The following is a 21,902-nucleotide window of genomic DNA, read 5'->3' on the forward strand; positions in this document are numbered from 1 at the left end:
CAGCAGAATAGTTACTGCAGAGTAGGTACTGTGCAACACAGTTAGTAACCACTGAGCAAACGGTAAGCGCCAGGCCCGAGCAGCGTTGCAGATGCAAACCCGACAATTCTCAGCTTAGGCATCGGGCATCTCCTGTTAGTGGCATGCCCCGTTGTCTTTGGATGGACAACAATGCAATGTGCCAGGGTCCCGTAGTTATCTCCATAATCTGTGGCACTCTACTACGTAGTTCCTCATTGCAAGGAACTTGGTTCTAGTGAATGAATTGTAAGACGAGTTGAAAAAACAGAGGTTGATGGAACGGTGAGCAGGCGAATGCATATATTGCGGTGGCTGAAGTCTTCGCTATGAAAGTTGAATGAAGAACCAGCCGCCTTCTCCGCCCTGAAATGCTGGCTGGTTTTGGGATCAATGCTGACGAGACGATCTAGCGGTACTGTACCTAGGTAGGGGAGGAGAGAAAATACAGAACCTCGATCCTAGATGACAAAAAGACTTAGGTAATATAGTCTAAGCTTAGGATAGCTTTTGATGAGTTTATTTTGGCACCCTACACTAAGGTTTGCTGTTTTCTTGCCCCCGAGGGTGTGCGTACGTTACACGTCTATTTGTACAGTGTAGATTGTAGATCTCTCGATACCTTAGTTTACAGCCGCAAGCCTCTTGAGTCTGTCCTGCCCATGAGAGATGCTTCAACGTGCGGAAAACCAGTAAAGCTTGACGGCATGCCCGTCTCAACGCTCAGCCAGGTCAAGGGATATCTGCGCGTTAGTCGTCAACAACTGTGAATCGCCATCAGGGAACTCACCAGCCCAGAGCACACTGCAGTCAGATTCTCGTTTCTTAGAGGGCGGGTATCTGATTCTTGACAGGGATGGCAGCTGGAGATGGGATGGATCCTCGCCCCCCCAAGTACCAACTTATGGCGGAGTGGAGTGGCTCAGCAGGCTTAGCGCGAGATGAGTCCCCTATTCTTACCTCTCTTTCTCAAGCTGTGAGCCCAGTCGTGGAGCAAAACGAGATTCGTTCCCAGGGCCTTTCATCAAAACATTTTCTTGAGGAGAGGAGAAAAATAAACCCTGTCACTAGCCTTCTTCTTTGCCTTCATTATCCCTCTTCCCTCCTATCCTCATCTTCATCCTCCTTATCCTTTCCCCCCGCTCCAACTATCACCATTCTTTTGAGGCTGGCGCCTCAAGTTTCCTACTGTATCTGTTGACTGTTGCTGGGGCCAAGGTACTAGAGCTACTAAACTGCCACTGCTATTCAATTAGGTGGCTACCCGTGACCACCATCCGCATTTCCTTCCTCCTGTTTCAGCTCCTATCTCGACTAGAGAAAAACTCACAACACCTTCTTCACTTCGCACCGCTATCGCTATCGCGCATCATTTTATCCGAAGCTCATCGACTAGAATCCCAACAGTGCTGAGCGCCTACGGGAGCATAACTATACATCATGGCGTACAATGGCCGTGATCAGGAGTATGGAGGACATGCTTTGCAGGACCTTCCTGCTGGCGGAAGCGTGAGTGCACATTATTTGTCTATAGCTTAAATGCTGAACGGCAAGGACTAATTCTTCTCCAGCAGTATCATCTCCCCCCTCAAGAGAACGACGAGGAGCAGGGCCGCGGTCTCTTGAACTCGGGTTACGACCAAGATCGACTTGGCGCCCGCACTCCCCCCGACCGCCCCGTCTCTGCTTACAGTCTCACTGAGTCCTATGCCCCTGGAGCCTCGTCAACCATGCCTGGCCAGGGACCTACTGGATATGGTGATGGAGGCAGCTTTGGTCAGTTTGGTAACCTTGACGCTGCTGCCCCTTTCCCTCGCCCCGACTCTGCCTTCGACCCCGAAGACAGCTGGGTTGAGCGACAGCAGCAGCCTCAGATGGGCGGTGGTCTTGGCCGCTCGAAAACCCGAAAGATCAAGCTGGTTCAGGGTTCAGTTCTGAGCATTGATTACCCTGTTCCCAGTGCGATCAAGAATGCTGTCCAGCCCCAGTATCGCGACGCAGAGAGTGGTACCGAAGAGTTCCATAAGATGCGATATACCGCTGCCACCTGTGATCCCAACGACTTCACTCTCAAGAACGGTTACGATTTGCGACCTCGCATGTACAACCGACACACTGAGTTGCTGATCGCCATTACATACTATAACGAAGACAAGGTTCTTCTCGCACGAACACTGCATCACACCATGCAGAACATCCGCGACATCGTCAACCTGAAGAAGTCGACCTTCTGGAACAAGGGCGGTCCAGCTTGGCAGAAGATCGTTGTATGCTTGGTTTTCGATGGTATCGACAAGGCTGACAAGAACACCTTGGATGTCCTTGCCACTGTCGGCGTGTACCAGGACGGTGTTATCAAGAAGGATGTCGACGGCAAGGAGACTGTTGCTCACATCTTCGAATACACCAGCCAGCTTTCCGTCACGCCCAACCAGCAGCTTATTCGACCCACAAACGAAGGCACGCAGAACTTGCCACCAGTTCAGATGATCTTCTGTTTGAAGCAAAAGAACACCAAGAAGATTAACTCGCATCGGTGGTTGTTCAACGCCTTTGGCCGTATCTTGAATCCTGAGGTGTGTATCCTGCTCGATGCAGGTACCAAGCCTAGTCCCCGATCTCTCCTTGCTCTTTGGGAGGGTTTCTACAACGATAAGGACCTGGGAGGTGCTTGTGGTGAGATTCATGCTATGTTAGGTAAGGGGGGCAAAAAGCTGTTCAACCCCCTCGTTGCCGTCCAGAACTTTGAGTACAAGATCTCAAACATTCTGGACAAGCCTCTTGAGTCTTCGTTTGGTTATGTCTCTGTCTTGCCTGGTGCTTTCTCAGCCTACCGATTCCGAGCCATCATGGGCCGCCCGCTAGAACAGTATTTCCATGGTGATCATACCTTGTCTAAGATGCTTGGTAAGAAGGGTATCGATGGTATGAACATTTTCAAGAAGAACATGTTCTTGGCCGAGGATCGTATTCTTTGTTTTGAGCTGGTCGCCAAGGCTGGCCAGAAGTGGCACTTGTCCTATATCAAGGCTGCCAAGGGTGAAACCGATGTGCCCGAAGGTGCAGCTGAATTCATTAGTCAACGTCGACGATGGCTCAACGGTTCATTCGCTGCCACACTATACTCACTGATGCATTTCGGACGAATGTACAAGTCGGGTCATAACATCATCCGCATGTTCTTCCTCCACATTCAACTCATCTACACCACTCTCAACACTCTCTTCGCATGGTTCTCTCTTGGTTCTTATTGGCTTACAACATCCGTTATCATGGATCTCGTGGGTACCCCCAAGCCTGCGTCCGGTTACCACGCCTGGCCATTCGGCGACACGGGTACACCTGTCGTCAATGCCCTGCTTCAGTACCTCTACTTAGCCTTCGTCATGCTCCAGTTCATTCTGGCTCTTGGTAACAGGCCCAAGGGCTCCAAGTTCACATACATCGCTTCCTTCATGGTCTTCAGTCTCATTCAGGGTTACATCTTGGTCCTCTCAGCCTACCTGGTTGTTCGTGCTTTTGACACGCCCATTGGAGACCAGATCTCTTTCGCCTCGACCGACGCTTTCCTCGACAGTTTCTTTGGCGGTTCAAGCGCTGGAGGTGTTATTTTGGTCGCCCTTATCACCATCTATGGTCTCAATTTTGTTGCCTCGTTCATGTACCTCGATCCCTGGCACATGTTCCACTCTTTCCCCTACTATCTACTTCTCATGTCGACCTACATCAACATTCTCATGGTTTATGCCTTCAACAACTGGCACGATGTCTCCTGGGGTACCAAGGGCTCAGACAAGGCTGAGGCACTTCCCTCTGCCCACGTCACCAAGGGCGAGAAGAACGAGGTTGTTGTCGAGGAAGTTGAGAAGGAGCAGGAGGATATCGACAGTCAATTCGAGCAGACTGTCCGCCGAGCTCTTGCTCCCTTCAAGGAGGAGGAAGAGGTTGAGAAGGCCGACGTTGAGGATGGCTACAAGTCTTTCCGAACAGGACTCGTCGTCAGCTGGTTGTTCGGAAACATTCTCCTTATTGTCTGCATTACCAGCGACAAGTTTGATAACCTCGGATGGGGTGTAAGTTTCCCCGACGCTATGCGATATGTGGTCAATACTAACAATTTGATAGGAACCTGCCACAGATCGCAAGGCGCATTACTTCCAGTTCCTTCTGTACGCTACTGCCGTGCTCTCGCTCGTTCGTTTTGCCGGTTTCTTGTGGTTCCTGGGCAGGACTGGTATCATGTGCTGTTTTTCGAGACGATAAGCTTCGTGCGTACCTACGCTCGTTGTATTCGACACTCACCTTTCTGGAGAGGCCAGGTACGGGAAAGTACTGGCACTTGTCATAGTAGACAAACTGGATTTTTGTACCGGATACCTTTGTTTTGTAACGTACGCTGGGTTTTGACTATTTGAGTTAATGGAGGGACATCCACAAAAGAGCACATTGGAAGTGAGGATAATCAGACCAGACCTGAGCACGAGCAAATGCATCTCTATTTAGTCTTTTTCAGATTGGCATCTGCCCCTGGGGGTTTATGACGCATTTGAATGATATGATTTTTTCTTGGTAGTTAATATTGCCATGTTACCTTTTCTTCCATTATTGGCTACCTCCTTTGGGTGCTCACTCACACGACCTATCATGCGTCATTCTGGTGGTACCTTATCGCCTAAACTTCGGTGGGGTTCAAGGATCAGGCTTGTGGCTGCCTTACGCCGTGTTATCTTATCAAGCATCATCCATCACCTTTTCCACTAAGCACGACTAGACTCTTCTCGCAACTGACTTCAGCGCATTCACAACCAATCTCTCAGAATCTTGCAGTGCTACTTGCCCTACATTATCCTATAACTTGGAGTTTTCGTCGTGTCTGGGCTCTCGCACTTCAGATTTTGTGATCTCATCAAGGATCTTTCTACAGCGCATAACGACAGCCCAAACCTGGGCACCCCACATCCACGATGTTGAAGATATGGTCGATGGTGAGTTATATACTGGCCGCCACCAGCCAGCCAGACACTGACAGTGATATAGAAAAAGGAGCAGAAGGAGGCAGAGAATGCCGAGGGCCAGGCGACGGGTGGCAAGAAGAAGAAGGTGACTGCAGCTCAGCTGCGCGTGCAAAAGGGTATGCTTCATCCTGCCCAGACCTTGACTTGTAGCGGTGTGTTTAGGACAAAGAGATTGACGCATGTTGTGACAGATCTTTCAGAACTTTCCCTCGGATCAACGATGAAGACAGAGTTCCCCGACCCCGATGACATCCTTAACTTCGTACTCACGATCGACCCTGATGAGGGCATGTACCGAGGCAGCCGCTTTACCTTCGATTTCACCATAAACCAGAACTTTCCCCACGAGCCTCCCAAGGTCCGATGCCGAGAAAAGATCTACCATCCCAATATCGATCTTGAGGGAAAGGTCTGCCTGAACATTCTACGAGAGGACTGGAAGCCAGTGCTGAACTTGAATGCTGTGATTGTTGGCCTGCAGGTACGGAGTCTGGAAAGAAAAGCGCCTTGAGTTACTCAGACGTGAAATTCAAAGTACATATGATTGTGGATTGGTGGCTAATATGTTTGCAGTTTCTGTTCCTCGAACCCAACGCATCGGACCCGCTCAACAAGGAGGCAGCTGAAGATCTACGAAATAACCGAGAGGGATTCAAGCGCAACGTGAGGACTGCTATGGGTGGTGGAGTAGTCAAGGGTAGGACATACGACAGGGTCCTGAAATAGATTTGGAATAAGACAAATAAACCGGAGTCCCAGGTATGGAAAACCAGAAGGGATCGGCCGTTAAGATTTTGGGACGATACAACGACTTAATGGGTGTTTGAGACAGACAAGCATTTGATAACAAAGAGCATCGCGTGGCGTCTGATGAATCCATGATCTTGATTAGGCAATCCTTCCATCTCCAAACTTTCCATGATCGTTGATAGTGACCGGGTTTGGTCGATGGGAGAGTCGATGGCGAGACCTGGGAGGCGGGGTAGAGTCGACCTGAGAGCTGAGCTTGCGATGCCTACTCAGGTACAGATGATCACAAGCTCACTTTAACCACCTAGCCTGTATTGTCTTTTTGAGGCAGAGGGAGTGTTTGGAGGGGCTTTCTCGCGTTCAGTGGTCCTCTATTGGCTGGCGATATCTTGCTGCCCTGGCGGCCGACGTAAGATCAACGGCTCAAGAAGAGCATGGCGTGGCTTGCCTGGTTTGCTTCATGGTCTCGTCTACGCACGTGGAGTATAGACTATAACGTTGAGTCTAGAAATCTGAATTGAGCCTCATCGAGGTGCTAAGAGTCCGCAACCCGGAGTAAGTGGAGTTTTGAGGAGTCAACATCGAGCCAGATCTAGACTATCTTGCCTGACATATCGACCGGAGGAAGTGATATGCCCCCGATATGTAGCTAGAGGACCCCGAGCGCGGTGCAGCTGCCGTTGCCGCTCGCAGATATGGAGTTGTGATGCTGAGTTCGGCAGGGCCCTATTGGACAAGACGCCTGAATCGGCCGTGGTGTTGTTCGACGGACGATATGCGGCTTATGAGTTCGGGGGGACTAGCAGAACTCCGAAAGCAAGAGGGCCCATTTCTTTTTGAGGGTTACCCCGTCAAAGCATTAGCATTAGCTCCAAGTTGGGATAGCTTGAGATGGTGCGGGCAATTGATGTCAATTAGGGCTTTGATTTTGACAAGATCTCTGATGGATTGCACTGGATTTCAGGAAGAAGAGCGAGCTTTTCATAGTGTATCATTACTACCTGTAGCTGTATCTTGCTTTGGGCCTTCTTCTTCTAGCGGTCAGATCTTTATCCAATCCGACGGTGTTCAGAAACGCACACAGGGAGCTTTGGTGGTTGGACAATATTAAGTCACCGCTAATTGGCCGAAACTTACTTGACTCAAGGTGTGTGAGAGTACTCCAGGTCCCAGGTAATGTCCATGGTACACATTTCCCCTCACTCCGATACGCTCTCAGTCAAGTCGCCTCTACCCACATAGCCCCAGACCCATCCCCGCTGCTCAGCATAGGGCCCCCACCTCACAGTACAAGCCGAAATCGGTCCCCCCTCCAGGCGATGTCCCTTGGAGAGAAAATTAGGGACAGCTTAAACCTACTTAACCTTTACTCTCGCCATTGCCTTTCCCTCCTTTCTTCCTCCTCATCCTCTCTCAGACACTCTCCCCTCAGTTCCCAAACTGTCCCCTCACATCCTCACAATGGCTTCTCGCAACTTCACAAAGGCCCTCCGTGGCCCTGCCCGCCAACTGGCTTCTGCCTCCCGCGTTCAGCAGCGAACTTTCGTTGCTGCTGCTCGCTCCGCTGCTCGTGTTGGTGCCGTTGCCCGACCTGTTGCCGCTGGCCCCGTCCAGCAGCAGGTCCGTGGTGTCAAGACCATTGACTTTGCTGGCCACAAGGAGGACGTCTATGGTGAGTTAAATCTCCAATTGCGGCTGCTGGGTCAATTGGACACCCAATGCTGACTAGTACTCTACAGAGCGTGCCGATTGGCCCCAAGAGAAGCTTCTTGAGTACTTCAAGAACGACACTCTGGCCCTCATTGGCTACGGCTCTCAGGGCCACGGCCAGGGTCTTAACCTCCGTGACAACGGCCTCAACGTCATCGTTGGTGTCCGAAAGAACGGAAAGTCCTGGAAAGATGCTGAGCAGGATGGCTGGGTTGCTGGCAAGAACCTGTTCGACGTTGACGAGGCCATCTCTCGTGGTACCATCGTCATGAACCTTCTCTCCGATGCTGCCCAGTCCGAGACCTGGCCCGCCATCAAGCCCCAGCTCGTTGAGGGCAAGGTAAGCCGAATTTCCCACCCATTGTCAGTCAAGGCACATCTCTAACATATATATCTTGCAGACCCTTTACTTCTCTCACGGTTTCTCCCCCGTCTTCAAGGACCTCACCAAGGTTGAGGTTCCCACCAACATCGACGTCATCCTCTGCGCTCCCAAGGGCTCTGGCCGAACCGTCCGATCTCTCTTCCGTGAGGGCCGTGGTATCAACTCCTCTTTCGCCGTCTACCAGGATGTCACTGGCAAGGCCGAGGAGAAGGCTGTTGCCCTTGGTGTCGCCATCGGCTCTGGCTACCTCTACAAGACCACCTTCGAGAAGGAGGTCTACTCCGATCTCTACGGTGAGCGTGGCTGCCTCATGGGTGGTATCCACGGCATGTTCCTTGCTCAGTACGAGGTCCTCCGCGAGCGCGGCCACAGCCCCAGCGAGGCCTTCAACGAGACTGTTGAGGAGGCTACCCAGTCTCTCTACCCTCTTATCGGTGCCAACGGCATGGACTGGATGTACGAGGCTTGCTCCACCACTGCCCGTCGTGGTGCCATCGACTGGAGCCCCAAGTTCAAGGACGCCCTGAAGCCCGTCTTCAACTCCCTCTACGACGCCGTCAAGGATGGTTCCGAGACCAAGCGATCTCTCGAGTACAACAGCCAGCCTGACTACCGTGAGAAGTACGAGGCAGAGATGAAGGAGATCCGTGATCTCGAGATCTGGCGCGCTGGCAAGGCCGTCCGATCTCTCCGACCCGAGAACCAGAAGTAAGCGGCTATTAATGTTGAATGATGATTTGTGAGCGGGGGATAGGACATGGGATGGGATGTCTAGGAAACGGCTTTTATGAACCACATGAACTTTCTGTCTGTACTTTTAAAAAATTTCCTGGGCTCTGGAGGGGGATCTGAAATTGGTCCAAAAGTTGATATCAGGCTTGAAGCCAAAACGAATACCATTTTTATTTTACGTTAACTTATAAACAAACAAAAAAAAACCCCTATCGCTTCAATCCGCTGGTGATGTTTAGTTCTTTGACATTCGAATATGATCCATTGGGCCTTTGTTGCCCTCCCACGCCTTAAAGATGGCAAGCAGCGTCTAGCGTCAGCTTGGCGACGAGATTGTAACGTTATTCAGTTGCTAAAACAGGCAGCTGGGAGTAGCCGACAACCGGAGCATGACTAGAGGGTTGGTGATACTTAAGACCCTCGACTGCGCAGCACAGATAGAGCCACAGTTTGTCCATCTTGTAGACTTATACCTTGAACCCAACCACCCCGACTCACTATTATCACAATCAATATGGCTGATCTTTCAACAACTCCTCCATTGACTCGTGAGTCAGTCATCGAAGCTCACAAACTCATCAGCCCATATGTCCACTTTACACCCGTCCTGACCAACCAGACTATCACGAAACTAGCCTCAACCCCTCGCACAGCGGAGGAGCTCCAAGGGACTCGCTATGCTGGTAGAACGCCGGCCCGGCCAGTGCTAAGACTCTGGTTCAAATGCGAGAATATGCAACGTATTGGCGCTTTCAAAGCGAGAGGTGCTTTTCATGCCATCGAGAGGCTGAAGCAAGAACCAGGATGGCTAGAGGGAGGCGGCAAGGAGAAAGGAGTCGTGACACACAGTTCCGGTAACGGGTCACACGCATGCTTCATCCGACGATGATGGCTGATTGATTGTTACAGGAAACCATGCTCAAGCACTAGCTCTTGCGGCTCGAGAGAGTGGCATCAAAGCCCATATTGTGATGCCCGAGATCTCCAACCCCAAAAAGATTGCTGGAACAAAAGGCTACGGTGCTCGAGTTATCTTTAGCGGAAGCACATCTACTGAACGCGAAGCAATGGCCGCCAAAGTTATCGCTGAGACAGGAGCTCGACTTGTGCCGCCCTATGACCACCCGGATATTCTCCTTGGACAAGGCACCCTCGGGCTAGAATTCCAACAGCAAGTTTCCGAATTGATGACTGCCGACGCCGTCGTCGACGGGCAGAGGAGACTTTTCCGGGCACCGGTTACAGGGCGAGACAACGAGGCGCCGAGGACCAAGGAGAAACTTGGCTTGGACGCTATCATGACTCCTTGTGGTGGCGGTGGTATGCTCTCAGGTGTTGCTCTGAGCTGTGAAGACACCGGAATCCGAGTTTTTGGCTCGGAGCCATCATTTGAGGGTGCTGACGATGCAAAGCGTGGGTTCGAGTCGGGCACACGAATCACAACAGTCAAGACTCTAACAGTTGCCGATGGACTACGTACTCCCGTGGGTGAGCATCCTTGGTCAGTCATATATGGTCGCCGCTTGGTATCGGGCATGTACAGCGTCACCGAGGAAGAGATCCTGGCGGCTATGAAGCTGGTGTTTGAGCGGTTCAAACTGGTTGTAGAGCCCAGTGCTTGCGTCCCGCTGGCTGTGGCGCTGTTTGATGAGGAATTCAGATCAATGGTAGAGCGAGAAGCTGGCGAAGAGGGCTGGGACCTCGGACTGGTGTTTAGTGGTGGTAATATTGGCCTTGATGCTGTTGGAAAGCTCTTCGAAGGTAGCAAGTAAAATTTCATGTCTATAGACCAAGATAGAGACGCAGTCTGTACCATAAATTTTGATTGTTTTCATTCTTATTTCCTTGATCGTATATAAAATACATAGTTCCACACATCAACTTATCGTGACTGCATTGCTTTTTAATCCTTGGCCGCGATCTTCACTGGGCCAGTGCTTCATCCATTGTTTTCCTCCACTTCGTGGCGTTCTTCCTCAGCAGGATGATACTAACGTAACTAATGATGAGACAGCATATACAGAGAATTGTAAAAACCCATCCGACGTTAATGGCGTTAATCCATGGAGCAGCGACAATGGCACCAATACAACTAAGCGTATTGCGAACAAAGTTATTGATGGCAACGCCTGAGGAGCTACGCTTACGGATTAATTCTGTGAGCATGGTGGTAGCAACTGACTGTAAGAACCGGTTAGCTAGTGAGCCCGAGAGAGGAGGGGTTGACCTACAAAGACAAGCATGGATGAGATTCCAAAGAAGAATAGGGCGAGACATGGTACTACAGGGTGCAGACCGTAACGAAGCACCCAGCCAAACATGAGCAGTGCCAGAGGATAAATGGTCGTCATTACCCAGGCATTCTCTCTCATTCGGTCTTCCGGCAGATATATCAGCTTCCCGTTCTCATCATAACGACCAGCTTTACGGGCCTCTCTAGCCATGATCTTGTCGATCCAGCGACCACCAAACAGCGATCCACAGATGTAACCCAAACCGGAGGGGATGTACATGAGACCAATGGAAAGCTGGCCAAAGTTGTATGGGTCGCGGGAAAACTTCTGCTGGATAGCAATGTTGACAACGTAGAGGGAACCAAAAGCAATGGCAGCAAGAAGGACGGTGATGAGAACGGGTGGAAAACGTAGATAGAGGAGAACACCCAAAGGATCAACGAGGAAATGTCGAGCAGATTTGGCGAAGTTTTTGGTCTTGACCTTGGCCGAGTCCATAGTGCGCATTCGACTGAGTTCCTGAGTCTCTGTAGTAGGCAACGTGGTCTCGGGCTTTCGTTGTAGCGTCTCAGGGAGGAAGAAGAGGATCATTAAAAGGACAACGAGGCCGTATATGGCGAGAAACCACATAGTCGCTTGCCACCCAATCTCCTGAGTCAACGCACCACCAACAATAGGGGCTATCAGAGGCCCTAACAATGGACCAAGGTAGAACAGACTCATAGCTTTGCCACGCTCAAACACCTCAAACAGATCAGCGATTGAGCCTGCACCTGTCGAGTGAGCACTTGCGGAAGCGCCACCGGCGCACATGCGAAAGACGATAAGCATGGTGATATTCTTGCTAATGGCAGAGAGGACGGAGAATACGACGAAGAGTGTGAAAGAGATGATATATATAGACCGACGTCCAAACTCTTCAGAGAACGAGGACCACCACAGGGGGAAGATGGCCATGGATATCATATACAAGGCGACTGACAGGTTGGTGACAGTCTCAGAAGTGTTGAACTCTTTCACCAAAACGGGAAGGGCAGCTATTCTTGTCAACTCTGGATGCAGCCATGATTTTCCCAGGGACTTACGATAGACAATAGTCGAACCTAAAGGTGCAGCAGCTGTGGCTAATGCTATGATACCGGTGAGAAACCATTTCGTCGAGTTCTTGTAATCAGGAGGATACGCAATCTCAGGCACCAATGTCAGTTTTGCAAAAAGACCACGCCTCTTGGACCTCGGGACAACAGAAAGAGCCCTCGACCGTGCAGATGACGCTCTGGACTGAGCACGCTTGGTAGATCGTCGAGTATCTATATGTCCCAGGGGCTCACCGAGCACGACTGGCTCAATGGTATCTCGAACATCATGTTCTGATTTGACAGAACTCGATGCAGCAGTTCCCGGGCGTTGGCCGTCTTCTTCTTCTCGCTCAATATCGATCTTTTCATCATCAATTTCTTGCTTTTTCTCTGCAGGTTTCATTGTCGTTGTACTAAAAACGGCCGGGCCCGAAGATGTGGAGAAGCCTCGGCCGAAAAGGTTGCGGTTATCGGGACGGGGAAGAGGTTTTCAAGATCAACTCTGAGATGATATGTATGATATTCAGATACAGAATAGCAGTATATTCAGAACCATTGGAGCACTTGGCAAGGAAGGATTAATAAAGAACCAGGAATAGATAGTGACAGTGACGTGCGGAAGAGTGATTCCGCCTTGGAGATGAATAATAAGGGAATCGCCCATCCTAGCACTTCAGACAATGCCGACTTTTGCGACGGAAACACAAACCACCCTGCTTCCGGTCCTGATTATGACCAATAGTTCTATTATCTCTGGGGTACTGTCCGCGGGACCACACCGAAGAGGGGGACGCCGAAGACGGTGCCGACGATAGGGACCTAGGTAGGTAACAACATATGGGGTTTGTGTGGGGTTAACGCGGAGATAATCTGCGAGTTGGTGATATTTGTTGTTGATTGTTACGTATACGAGAATCTTGTTTGACGCGGAAATATATGAGGTTTGTGAACCAGGTAGAATCAAGAAACAGCATCTGAGTTTTAGACAACGGCGCAACATACAGACAAGTACGGTGCCTACAATTTAGCTACTATTATATCGTTATTCCAAAACAGACAATGCTGGATGAGCACACCCGTTTCCATGAAACATCACAATTCGTGATTCGAAAAGACGTTTGATAGTAACGTTTCAGTGGAACATTGAGTTGCAGTCACTCGGTCAGCTAAAATAGGCCAGTTGGGGTCGAAAGGCGTAAATCAGGGTGACCTTAAAATAGGTAAGTATGGACATGAAATTATAGAGGTTTGGGTATGGCCGATATCGCAGGGCGTATCCTGGAAAGCAACAATTTAGGTACTGCTATGTACTATACCTTAGATACAGACAAAAGAGATTCTATTGTCACAACATGGGTAAGGTAGGTAACAGCTAAGATTTCGTTTCTAGATACAATGTGCCGTAAACCTAATTCAATTATACTCAACCTTTTTAAATATAGACCATGTAACAGCGGTTGAGGCTCATAATGGCGGGGTGCATAGGTAGCTACCAGCGGGGCACAGTTTAAACACAACCTCACCTGAGTCAGTTTAACACATTGTGACTACAACCTCATTCTCATTCTCAACCTCAACCTCATCCAATCTCAACCTCATCCCTCAAACTCACCACTGAAAAATGTCTCTCACAAACGCCTCCCCCGAGGCTGCAGCCAGCGCCGCAAAGACAGCATCTTTCACTCTCGCAACCCTCCCTGCCAGCGAGCGCAACAATGCCCTTGAAGCCATCCACGCTGCCTTGACGGCCTCAAAAGACGAGATCCTCGCAGCCAACGCCAAGGATCTTGATCTGGCAAAGAAGGCTGCCGATGAGGGCGGTCTTAGCCAGGCTCTTGTATCGCGATTGGATCTCGGAAAGAAGGGAAAGTGGGAGGATATGCTAAAGGGAATCTTGGATGTGAGGGATCTGAACGACCCAAGTAATTCAACTGTCATAAGACCATAAGACTTGTGGAACTAATGCGATCTCAGTTGGCCAGATTCAGATGAGAACAAAACTCGACGATGACCTCATCATGGAGCGCGTCTCATGTCCCATTGGTGTCCTCCTTATCATTTTCGAGGCCCGTCCCGAAGTCATCGCCAACATCGCTTCTCTTGCTATCAAGTCTGGAAATGCCGCCATTCTCAAGGGTAACGTCATGACTCATCCGCAATATCACAACATCGACTTATTTGCTCACTATTATTCCAGGCGGAAAAGAGTCTACAGAGTCCTTCGTGGCCATCTCAAAGGTCATCTCATCAGCTCTTGAGACCACAAAGGTCCCCAACTCAGCCATCCAGCTCGTCACAACCCGCGACGTCATCTCCCAGCTCCTCTCCCAGGACCGCTATATTGACCTTGTCATTCCTCGCGGATCAAATGAACTTGTTCGTTACATCAAGGAGTCCACAAAGATTCCCGTTCTTGGCCACGCTGATGGTCTCTGCCACATCTACTTGACAGCCTCTGCCAATAAGGAAAAGGCCATTACTGCTATTGTGGACTCCAAGGCCAGCTATCCTGCTGCCTGCAACGCTGTCGAGACCCTTCTCGTCCAGGATTCAGCTCTGAATACCATCTTCCCTGCTGTTGCTTCCGCCCTTGCAGCCAAGGGAGTTTCCCTCCGAGTCGACGAGCCCAGCAAGGCTGCCATTTCTTCTCTTTCACTAGAAGGTGTTCAAGATGCCACCCCTCAAGATTATGACACTGAGCATCTATCTCTCACCATTAGCGTAAAGACTGTTTCCTCTATTGACGAGGCCATCAACCACATCAACACCCACGGCTCTCACCACACCGACGCCATCATGAGCTCTGATTCTGCCGAAGCCGAACGTTTCATGAACGAGGTTGACTCAGCTGGCGTATACTGGAATGCCGCTACTCGTCTTGCCGACGGCATGCGTTACGGTTTCGGTACCGAAGTTGGTATCAGCACAAACAAGATTCACTCTCGTGGTCCAGTCGGCCTTGACGGACTGACTATTTACAAGTACAAGATCAGAGGCGACTACCAGGCTACTGCTGACTATGGAGACGGAGAAGGCAAGAAGCCCTGGAAGCACGAGAAGTTGTCGCTTTAGGTAGACAACTGCTTGCAAAAAGGAAGAAAGAAGAAGAAGAAAAAAAAAGTCGACGGCATATCACGGAGGCGTTGGGTAAAGTTTAACAGTTACAAAATAGCAGGCTCTTGAAGTCACGGTTTCAACACAATTATAGCGATCCTTTGTGCTACTGCATTTGTCTCATTATTCTATGTTGCGCCAATATTGACCCAATAGCGAAAGTCCATCTTCATCAGATTTCGCAGAAAGCGTTTCGATTTATCCCCCGAAGCACATATTTTAGTCAGTCGGCACTCCAATGATCCCAGATTGAGCATTCGTAGGCACATCATAGCGAGCTGTTCTCGTACTGCTTGATCAACTCATCAAGCTTGGTGCCTTCAGACTTGAAGTCTAAGGGGGTGACAGTCATCACTTGGTAGCGTATCCTACAAAAGCGGTATTAGTATTCGATTAATGATCAACATGATCGACCTGCTTACCTTTGAGCTTCGCCAAAGTTGTCCATCTTCGCCCTGCATCGGAAAGTGAACTTCTTGCAGTTGGCCTCTTCAAACGCGGCCATGAATTTGTTGTCATCATTTTCTTTGAGTTCCATCATTTCGTCTGCAGTTCGTCCCACGATCTGTCGACCAGAATCGTCAAAACAGCTCAGCCATTGATGACTGGTGTGATCCGCAACGTTCAAGGAGAGGATGTACCGGTATTCCGGCTTTTCATGAGAGATAGCGCATTTCTCGCAATGCCAGGTGCCATCCGGCATTTGTGTAACCTTCTTATTACAACCCTGAGATAGACAAGCGGGATAGCAGAAGTTCTCCTGCTTGACGAAGACAATAGTCGCCTTGATGGTGTAGTAAGCCTGATCATCCATGCCAAGGTTCTCATCCTTGACCTGAGAAATGGTCTTGAGGTCTTCCTTTCTCCCTGTAGCATTGCCCACGGACGCCATGTTTTGGTGGGTGGCAAACGTGTCATTGCGACCAGCAGAGTCGTACCAGCCCTTGAGTCTATGGGCATCGGGAATATCAGGGTCGACGGTCATTGTGCCAGAAGAGAGGAGACTGAGACTCTTGCCACCGAAATCAGACACCTTCGTGCCCTTGAAGGCAACCACTGATTCAGGAGGAGCATCGAAAGAGTTGGCCGACTTGCCCCAAATAGTGACACGGACGGAGAAGCCCGTATCATCCACAAGTGTTAATTCTCGCTTCTGGAATGGTCGGCCATCCTTCTTGGATGTAATATCTCCAACCTCGCCAACTTCCTTCAACACACCAATGACATCGACAGTATTGTCCTTCTCCACACTCTGGAGTTCCTGGATGGAGCAGAAATTGAACCTCACCTGCGGAACATTCGTCTGATCCTCTGCCTTCTCGATAACAGTGTCCCGTTCGAAGGTGAGCTCGTAGTCGTTGGTAAGGTTGGAAAACTGTTTCTTGGCTAAAGCAACTCGGCAGGGTGTGGAGATGTAGTAGACAGAGCCTTCCTGCAGGCGGTCGTAGAAGGCGTCACACTGGTCGTTGAAGCCAGTGGCCTTGATCTCACCACTCTCATCGAGCAGGTTGACACTGAAAAGCTTTCCCTCGCCAGTGGCCTTGTGCCATGTCTTGATATCTGATTTCGAGGTAACTCGTGCCTTGATTGTCCACTTGTGGGCGAAGGGCGACAGACCCTCGATAGGATAGATGTTACTGCCAGCATGATTGGCAGGTCGTGAGGGCATCGACTGTTGTTGCTGCTGTTGGAATTGCTGGGGCTGTGTCTTTGATTCTTCCTTCTTGACGCCGTAAAAGTCACCTCCATCAATGGCACCCTCCTGGGCCGCTGGCTTGGAGTCGACGGCAAAGGGCTCGCCAATCTTTTCTTGGACGCCAAGAGATTCGATGACTTCGATATCGAGAATGACGAGAATGCTACATAGTGTTAGGGGCGTCCGATAAAATCTAGCAAGACACATACTTCTTGCCCTTCAGGTTATTGGGTGTGTATTGCTTGATTCGGGCAATGCAACCACGAACCAGCTTGTTGTCGTGAACGACGTGGTTGGCCTGCGTAGCAAGCATGGTCTGGACGTAATGCTGCCCATCGCTCATCACAAGTCGAAATCGGTCTCCCCCTTGAGCCGAAGGGGCCATCTGCTTAACTTGTAGACATTGCAAAACAGGTACCGGGAAGAGCTTGCTGGCTTTATCAGGATCATTGAAGATCACGCTGAGCAAAAGTTAGCGAGCAAAGACAGGAAGTTTAGGTAATAAGAACATACTCAAGAGCGCCTCGAGATAGTGCCGAGGCTGCGTCCATGATTAATGTGCTTTACGTGTCTTTGGGGTACGTTGCGTATGCTATTGAAACAGGGAGCTCTTCGTTTTGTTCTAGGAGAGAAGAGAAGTGCATTAACGAGAAGGTGTGGAAGACGCGTTCAACGCGTTGAGTGAAACGCGCTGTGGCAAGAATCGTGGGGTACCTAGTTGTTTACGTAAGGAGTGGAGACCGCCTACAGGCATGCGATCTGTGAAGGGACCTACCTACAGGTAGATAGGAGCTACCGGCTGTCCCTACCTAGGTAAGGTACTATACTCATTTCTGAATAAAAAGTACTTTACTTCGTAAAGGCCTTGGGTTTCTATTTCTAATTCAGTTCTTTGGTCCCATTAGCGGGGATTTTATCCTGTCGGGGATAAAGATATCTCATAGCAACACATTGTGACCTTCTAGGGACTACCTTATTGATTCACCACTTGGGGAAAAGACACAATGCCAAGTTCTCATCCAATGCCTATTACTTTCTTGGTCAGGCGGCTATGGAACCAATCCTCCTCACCTAGGTAGTAACGGAGAGACTAAGAATTATCCCATCTCTAAATCCTTCGTGTAGCATAAGATCATACATCCACACCACCAACAACTACTAAGTCAAGGGCCTGGAGAGCATCTGCTTCTCGTTTGCCATGAGATCTCCGGCCTTAGGCAGTAGTTTCGTGGTACAATCCCATACATTCTGATAACAGCATTATCTCAGTACCTTAGTTGTGAGACTTTTATCGTGCTATCCCTTTTTTCTTCGAAGAAGTTTATTCTGGGGATATATGCTTTATTTTTAGCATGTATAAACTTCTTGCTAGCCAGGCAAACGATAATGTAAGTCAGTTACCCCTCCAACATGACGTTGAGTTCCCGCCTGAACCTCGTACGTCAGGTTGCCCCTCCACGTGCAACAGGCAGCATCATCTTCTTTCATTGTCTTTCAGTCAGTACGATTCCACCAACTTACTCACTATCCCAGCCAAAGACAGGTAAATAGAACTCGGGAAGTCTACAAGAATGGCCGACGCAGATAATGCTACTCGCGCTCCTGAGAGCGACGCCCAGGAGACCCCTGCGGCCAGCGACAATATCCAAGCTCCAGCTCCAGCTAGTGAAGCTCCAGTCGTAGGCGAACATTGTGTCTCTGACAGACCAACTCGTACGGCACTATCTAGAACATCATCATCGCAGGTCGCTAACAATTGTAGCTTCGGGCCAGTCCTCCACAGGCGAAATCATCAAGCTCAACGATGTCGATGTACGCGCCCAGCAAGCTTCCCAAGCTCTTAGCTGACCCTCCCTGACTTAGGTCTACGTTTCGAAACCCACCGACTACCCCCATGCGCCTTCACGACTCCTTCTCCTTCTGACCGGCGGTACGGGTATCAAATCTACCAACAACCAGATCCAGGCCGATAAGTTTGCTTCGGAGGGCTATCTTGTCCTCATGCCCGACCTCTTCGCTGGCGACACAGCTCCTGGGGCCACAGCTATTACAGACGACTCCACATCCATCCTCGAACAGTTCAAGTTGAAGGCAGTAGAAGTTACAAAGTCATTCCTCATTGACATGTGGCTCGCCCGCGTCACAGACGAGAGGGTGATGCCCATCCTGCACAGAGTCATTGATGCTGCGCGAGAGCAGTACGCAGATGCGATCAAACAGGGCGACGGCATCTATGCCGCTGGATACTGTGTTGGTGCACGATTTGTTCTTCTGCTTGCTAAACAAACGAAGACCACTGAAGGAGATGCAGAGAGCGGCGGTGTCAAGAACGGTCCTTTTATTAAGGCCGGTGCTTTGGCACATGCCGCTTCTGTTATACCCGATGATTTCAAGGACGTCAGTGTTCCTCTCAGCTTGGTTTGTGTCGAAAACGACCCTCTCTTTCCCGACAGCGTTCGGATAGGGGGAGAAGATACTTTGTCTGACGCCAACGTGGAGCATGAGGTTCAGGTTTATCCAGGAGTTCCTCACGGTACGATCTCCCTGAACTTTAATCTTGTTCATGAGTCAGCTAATGATTTCTTTAGGATTCGCGGTTGTAGGTGAGTACCAAGATTCATCAATCAAGGATGCTCAAGCCACAGCCTATGACCAGATGCTCAACTGGCTCAAGGCTCATTAATTTTTACCATGATACCTTTTGCTTTGTCAACTGTGGCGTGCAGGTCGCCGCAGTATCATGTTTGTGTCTTTGTTGATTTGGTTGAATATAAGCAAGTGATGGGGATTCTCATGGTGGGTGGAAGAAGATAGGTCACAGGTTTCCACACCCAATGTACTAGTGAACTGTTTGATATCCATGCTTTGGGGTTCAAACGGAAAGTCTTTCTGGACGATTTCTTTAGGCTAGATTTAAATGCTACATACTGTAGCCTGAAATCATTCTCTACCTCATCTTCCTCACGAGATAGTGCATATAATCTTACCCAGATTCTTGGCATCTTCCATATGCTTGTGGGCCTCTTGAATCTGCTCCCACGGAAAGACCTCATCCACAAAGATCTTGAGCTTACCAGACTCGAAGTCTGGTAGATACTGCTCCAACCGGTCCCTCAGCTCGCCCTGGTAAACCTCGTCGCGGCTTCGAAGAGTGCTGCCCTCAATACGAAGTCGCTTGTACAAAATCTGAGAAATATCAGCATCAGGGACCTTGGCACCGCTCAACGTCCCCAAGAGCACGATCCGTCCGTCACGCGCGGCGACATTCTGATTCTGCTGAAAGTAGTTTCCACCAACAAAGTCCACGATGTAGTCAACACCCTTGCCGCCGGTAGCTTTCTTGATCTCCTCCGCCCAGTCCTGCGTTTTATAGTTGAATGCAGCTGTTGCACCGAGCTTCGAAGTGATAAAGTCGAGCTTGTCCTGAGATCCAGCTGTGGCATACACTTCAGAGGCCCCAGCGATGCGTGACAGTTGGATGCCGGCAACCGACACCCCTGAAGCTCCTGCGTGCCACAAGATTGATTTGCCCTTCGTGAAGCCAAGCACAAGATGCAACGCCTGAGTTGCAGTAATCCAAGCCTCGGGGATACCAGCACACGTGGTGAAATCGATGGAAGCCGGTTTATGCAGCAACATGCGAGTACTGACCGCGATGTACTCGGCATACGCACCACCGTAAGCTAGCCCAAACACCTCATCGCCTTCCTTGAAAGCACCATGATCGCCAGGTCCAAAAGACTCAATGATGCCACTGAATTCCACTCCCAATGTCTTAGGCGCTTGAGGTGGCAGCGGGTAAAAGCCTCGACGCTGGATGATATCCATGCGGTTAATACCAAAAGCTTTAATCTTTACAATCGCCTGTCCGTCAGTAGCAAGAGGCTTGGGTGTTTCGGCGTTGATAAAAAGGGCATCACGGTCGCCAGTGCCACCACGAATATCTGGGAGGATTAGTTGATCGTCACAATCTTGGATTGGCATATTAGCTTCATACCGACTGCCTTGATGTACTCGGGCATATTTTCTGTATCAGAAATGTGTTTCGATTGTTGCAAGTTGATTTTGATGGAAGAATGTTCCGCTATGAAGTCAGAGGCTTCGTGTCGAAGACAATGCCCGCATTTCGCATTGCCTGCACCGAGGCAATGACGTACATTACTAATACAACATTGAAGACGTCAATGGAAGCACCGGAGACGATGTTTGGTTTCCGCCTGACTTTCGGCCGGGAAAGCCTCCATAAGAGGGGCGGGCCCATTGTAAATGGAATACACAACGGCAAGACATCTTTGCGTACTTAGGTAACCAGACACAGGTGGGAGTGTTCGATTACTGAGTTATGTGTGAACGACGGCTGGTAGGTCCGCTGGCAGCAAACTCGATTGGAACTTGAGAGTGTATAATGATGAATGTTGATCCAAAATGTTTGAATTGAACTGAACAAAAAGGTGTTCCGAGGTCGGACCATGCTGTCTGTAAGGTTTATGTTTTAATTCAACCACAGAAACACTTTTTGTTGTTGTGCAGGAGCTCTTGCAGTTAGTAGGAATATTCAGTCAGTCAGTCCATGAGGATTTACACCACCAAGCGACATAGTGTGCACCCATCAATAAAGTATGAGGAGGTAAGTGGAACATGATACAGCGAGATCGAAAGCGACAATGCTCGGGTTCAACAGGAATAGGCCACATGATAAGTCCTTCCAGCCCAATTTCTTTTCCAACATTCATACAACCTCTACGAGACAAGTCCACGATTCCAACCTCCGAACCGACGGGTTCCCTTGAGATTAAGGTGCATGCGCTCTTAGATACTAAATCAACGCATTTGTCAATACAGCAACGAGACCTCATCATGACAGTCATGCCATCCGGAATCTCGGCGACAGGCAATATCGTCTAAGCCGTTAGCCACCGTCAGGCATAAATAGTGGTTCAACAGCTAGAGACCAGCTAACAAGCCATGGAGAGCGACCTGACTGTAGGACCTCTTCCGCACTTCAATTCCGAGCCAAAAGTCCCGGCGATGGCAAATTAGCAAGCCTAATTATCGATCGAGTGCAATTAAACTACTGTTAGTTAGAAGTCACCACTTGGACGGTCCGCGTTTTGGTGCTATCAACTACTAACCTATGGACTAATTGAGTACCGACTGCTGAGTGGACCT

General features: G+C 49.8%; 9 protein-coding genes across 9 annotated transcripts; 6 read left to right on the plus strand and 3 right to left on the minus strand.

Annotated features, from left to right (window-relative positions):
• Nucleotides 1-1,458: 1,458 nt before the first annotated feature.
• FTJAE_11728 (chitin synthase) lies at nt 1,459-4,281 on the plus strand (the record flags this gene model as incomplete). The annotated part of the gene is made up of 3 exons (XM_037344701.1): nt 1,459-1,527; nt 1,590-4,091; nt 4,144-4,281. The coding sequence occupies 3 exons, from the start codon at nt 1,459-1,461 to the stop codon at nt 4,279-4,281; spliced, it is 2,709 nt and encodes a 902-aa protein (XP_037201174.1).
• A 701-nt stretch (nt 4,282-4,982) lies between these two features.
• Nucleotides 4,983-5,860, plus strand: FTJAE_11729 (NEDD8-conjugating enzyme UBC12; the record flags this gene model as incomplete). The annotated part of the gene is made up of 5 exons (XM_037344702.1): nt 4,983-5,003; nt 5,056-5,185; nt 5,234-5,514; nt 5,607-5,730; nt 5,793-5,860. The coding sequence occupies 5 exons, from the start codon at nt 4,983-4,985 to the stop codon at nt 5,858-5,860; spliced, it is 624 nt and encodes a 207-aa protein (XP_037201175.1).
• Nucleotides 5,861-7,244: 1,384 nt separating this feature from the next.
• Nucleotides 7,245-8,590, plus strand: FTJAE_11730 (ketol-acid reductoisomerase mitochondrial; the record flags this gene model as incomplete). The annotated part of the gene is made up of 3 exons (XM_037344704.1): nt 7,245-7,455; nt 7,523-7,833; nt 7,895-8,590. The coding sequence occupies 3 exons, from the start codon at nt 7,245-7,247 to the stop codon at nt 8,588-8,590; spliced, it is 1,218 nt and encodes a 405-aa protein (XP_037201176.1).
• A 534-nt stretch (nt 8,591-9,124) lies between these two features.
• Nucleotides 9,125-10,382, plus strand: FTJAE_11731 (threonine dehydratase; the record flags this gene model as incomplete). Its single annotated transcript, XM_037344705.1, has 2 exons — nt 9,125-9,464; nt 9,520-10,382. The coding sequence occupies 2 exons, from the start codon at nt 9,125-9,127 to the stop codon at nt 10,380-10,382; spliced, it is 1,203 nt and encodes a 400-aa protein (XP_037201177.1).
• Nucleotides 10,383-10,808: 426 nt separating this feature from the next.
• Nucleotides 10,809-12,326, minus strand: FTJAE_11732 (quinidine resistance 3; the record flags this gene model as incomplete). The annotated part of the gene is made up of 1 exon (XM_037344706.1): nt 10,809-12,326. The coding sequence occupies one exon, from the start codon at nt 12,324-12,326 to the stop codon at nt 10,809-10,811; it is 1,518 nt and encodes a 505-aa protein (XP_037201178.1).
• Nucleotides 12,327-13,544: 1,218 nt separating this feature from the next.
• FTJAE_11733 (glutamate-5-semialdehyde dehydrogenase) lies at nt 13,545-14,995 on the plus strand (the record flags this gene model as incomplete). The annotated part of the gene is made up of 3 exons (XM_037344707.1): nt 13,545-13,845; nt 13,898-14,059; nt 14,121-14,995. 3 exons carry the CDS (start codon nt 13,545-13,547, stop codon nt 14,993-14,995), a joined length of 1,338 nt encoding a protein of 445 aa, XP_037201179.1.
• A 310-nt stretch (nt 14,996-15,305) lies between these two features.
• On the minus strand, nt 15,306-17,284 carry FTJAE_11734 (replication factor A1; the record flags this gene model as incomplete). The annotated part of the gene is made up of 4 exons (XM_037344708.1): nt 15,306-15,405; nt 15,460-16,896; nt 16,943-17,194; nt 17,247-17,284. 4 exons carry the CDS (start codon nt 17,282-17,284, stop codon nt 15,306-15,308), a joined length of 1,827 nt encoding a protein of 608 aa, XP_037201180.1.
• Nucleotides 17,285-18,304: 1,020 nt separating this feature from the next.
• On the plus strand, nt 18,305-19,416 carry FTJAE_11735 (dienelactone hydrolase; the record flags this gene model as incomplete). The annotated part of the gene is made up of 4 exons (XM_037344709.1): nt 18,305-18,446; nt 18,496-18,545; nt 18,597-19,266; nt 19,322-19,416. 4 exons carry the CDS (start codon nt 18,305-18,307, stop codon nt 19,414-19,416), a joined length of 957 nt encoding a protein of 318 aa, XP_037201181.1.
• A 278-nt stretch (nt 19,417-19,694) lies between these two features.
• On the minus strand, nt 19,695-20,755 carry FTJAE_11736 (NADPH2:quinone reductase; the record flags this gene model as incomplete). The annotated part of the gene is made up of 2 exons (XM_037344710.1): nt 19,695-20,677; nt 20,731-20,755. 2 exons carry the CDS (start codon nt 20,753-20,755, stop codon nt 19,695-19,697), a joined length of 1,008 nt encoding a protein of 335 aa, XP_037201182.1.
• Between the last annotated feature and the right edge of the window lie 1,147 nt (nt 20,756-21,902).

The sequence above is a fragment of the Fusarium tjaetaba genome (assembly GCF_013396195.1).
Source record: "Fusarium tjaetaba strain NRRL 66243 chromosome Unknown NRRL66243_c0000300, whole genome shotgun sequence".
Classification (NCBI taxonomy): domain Eukaryota; kingdom Fungi; phylum Ascomycota; class Sordariomycetes; order Hypocreales; family Nectriaceae; genus Fusarium; species Fusarium tjaetaba.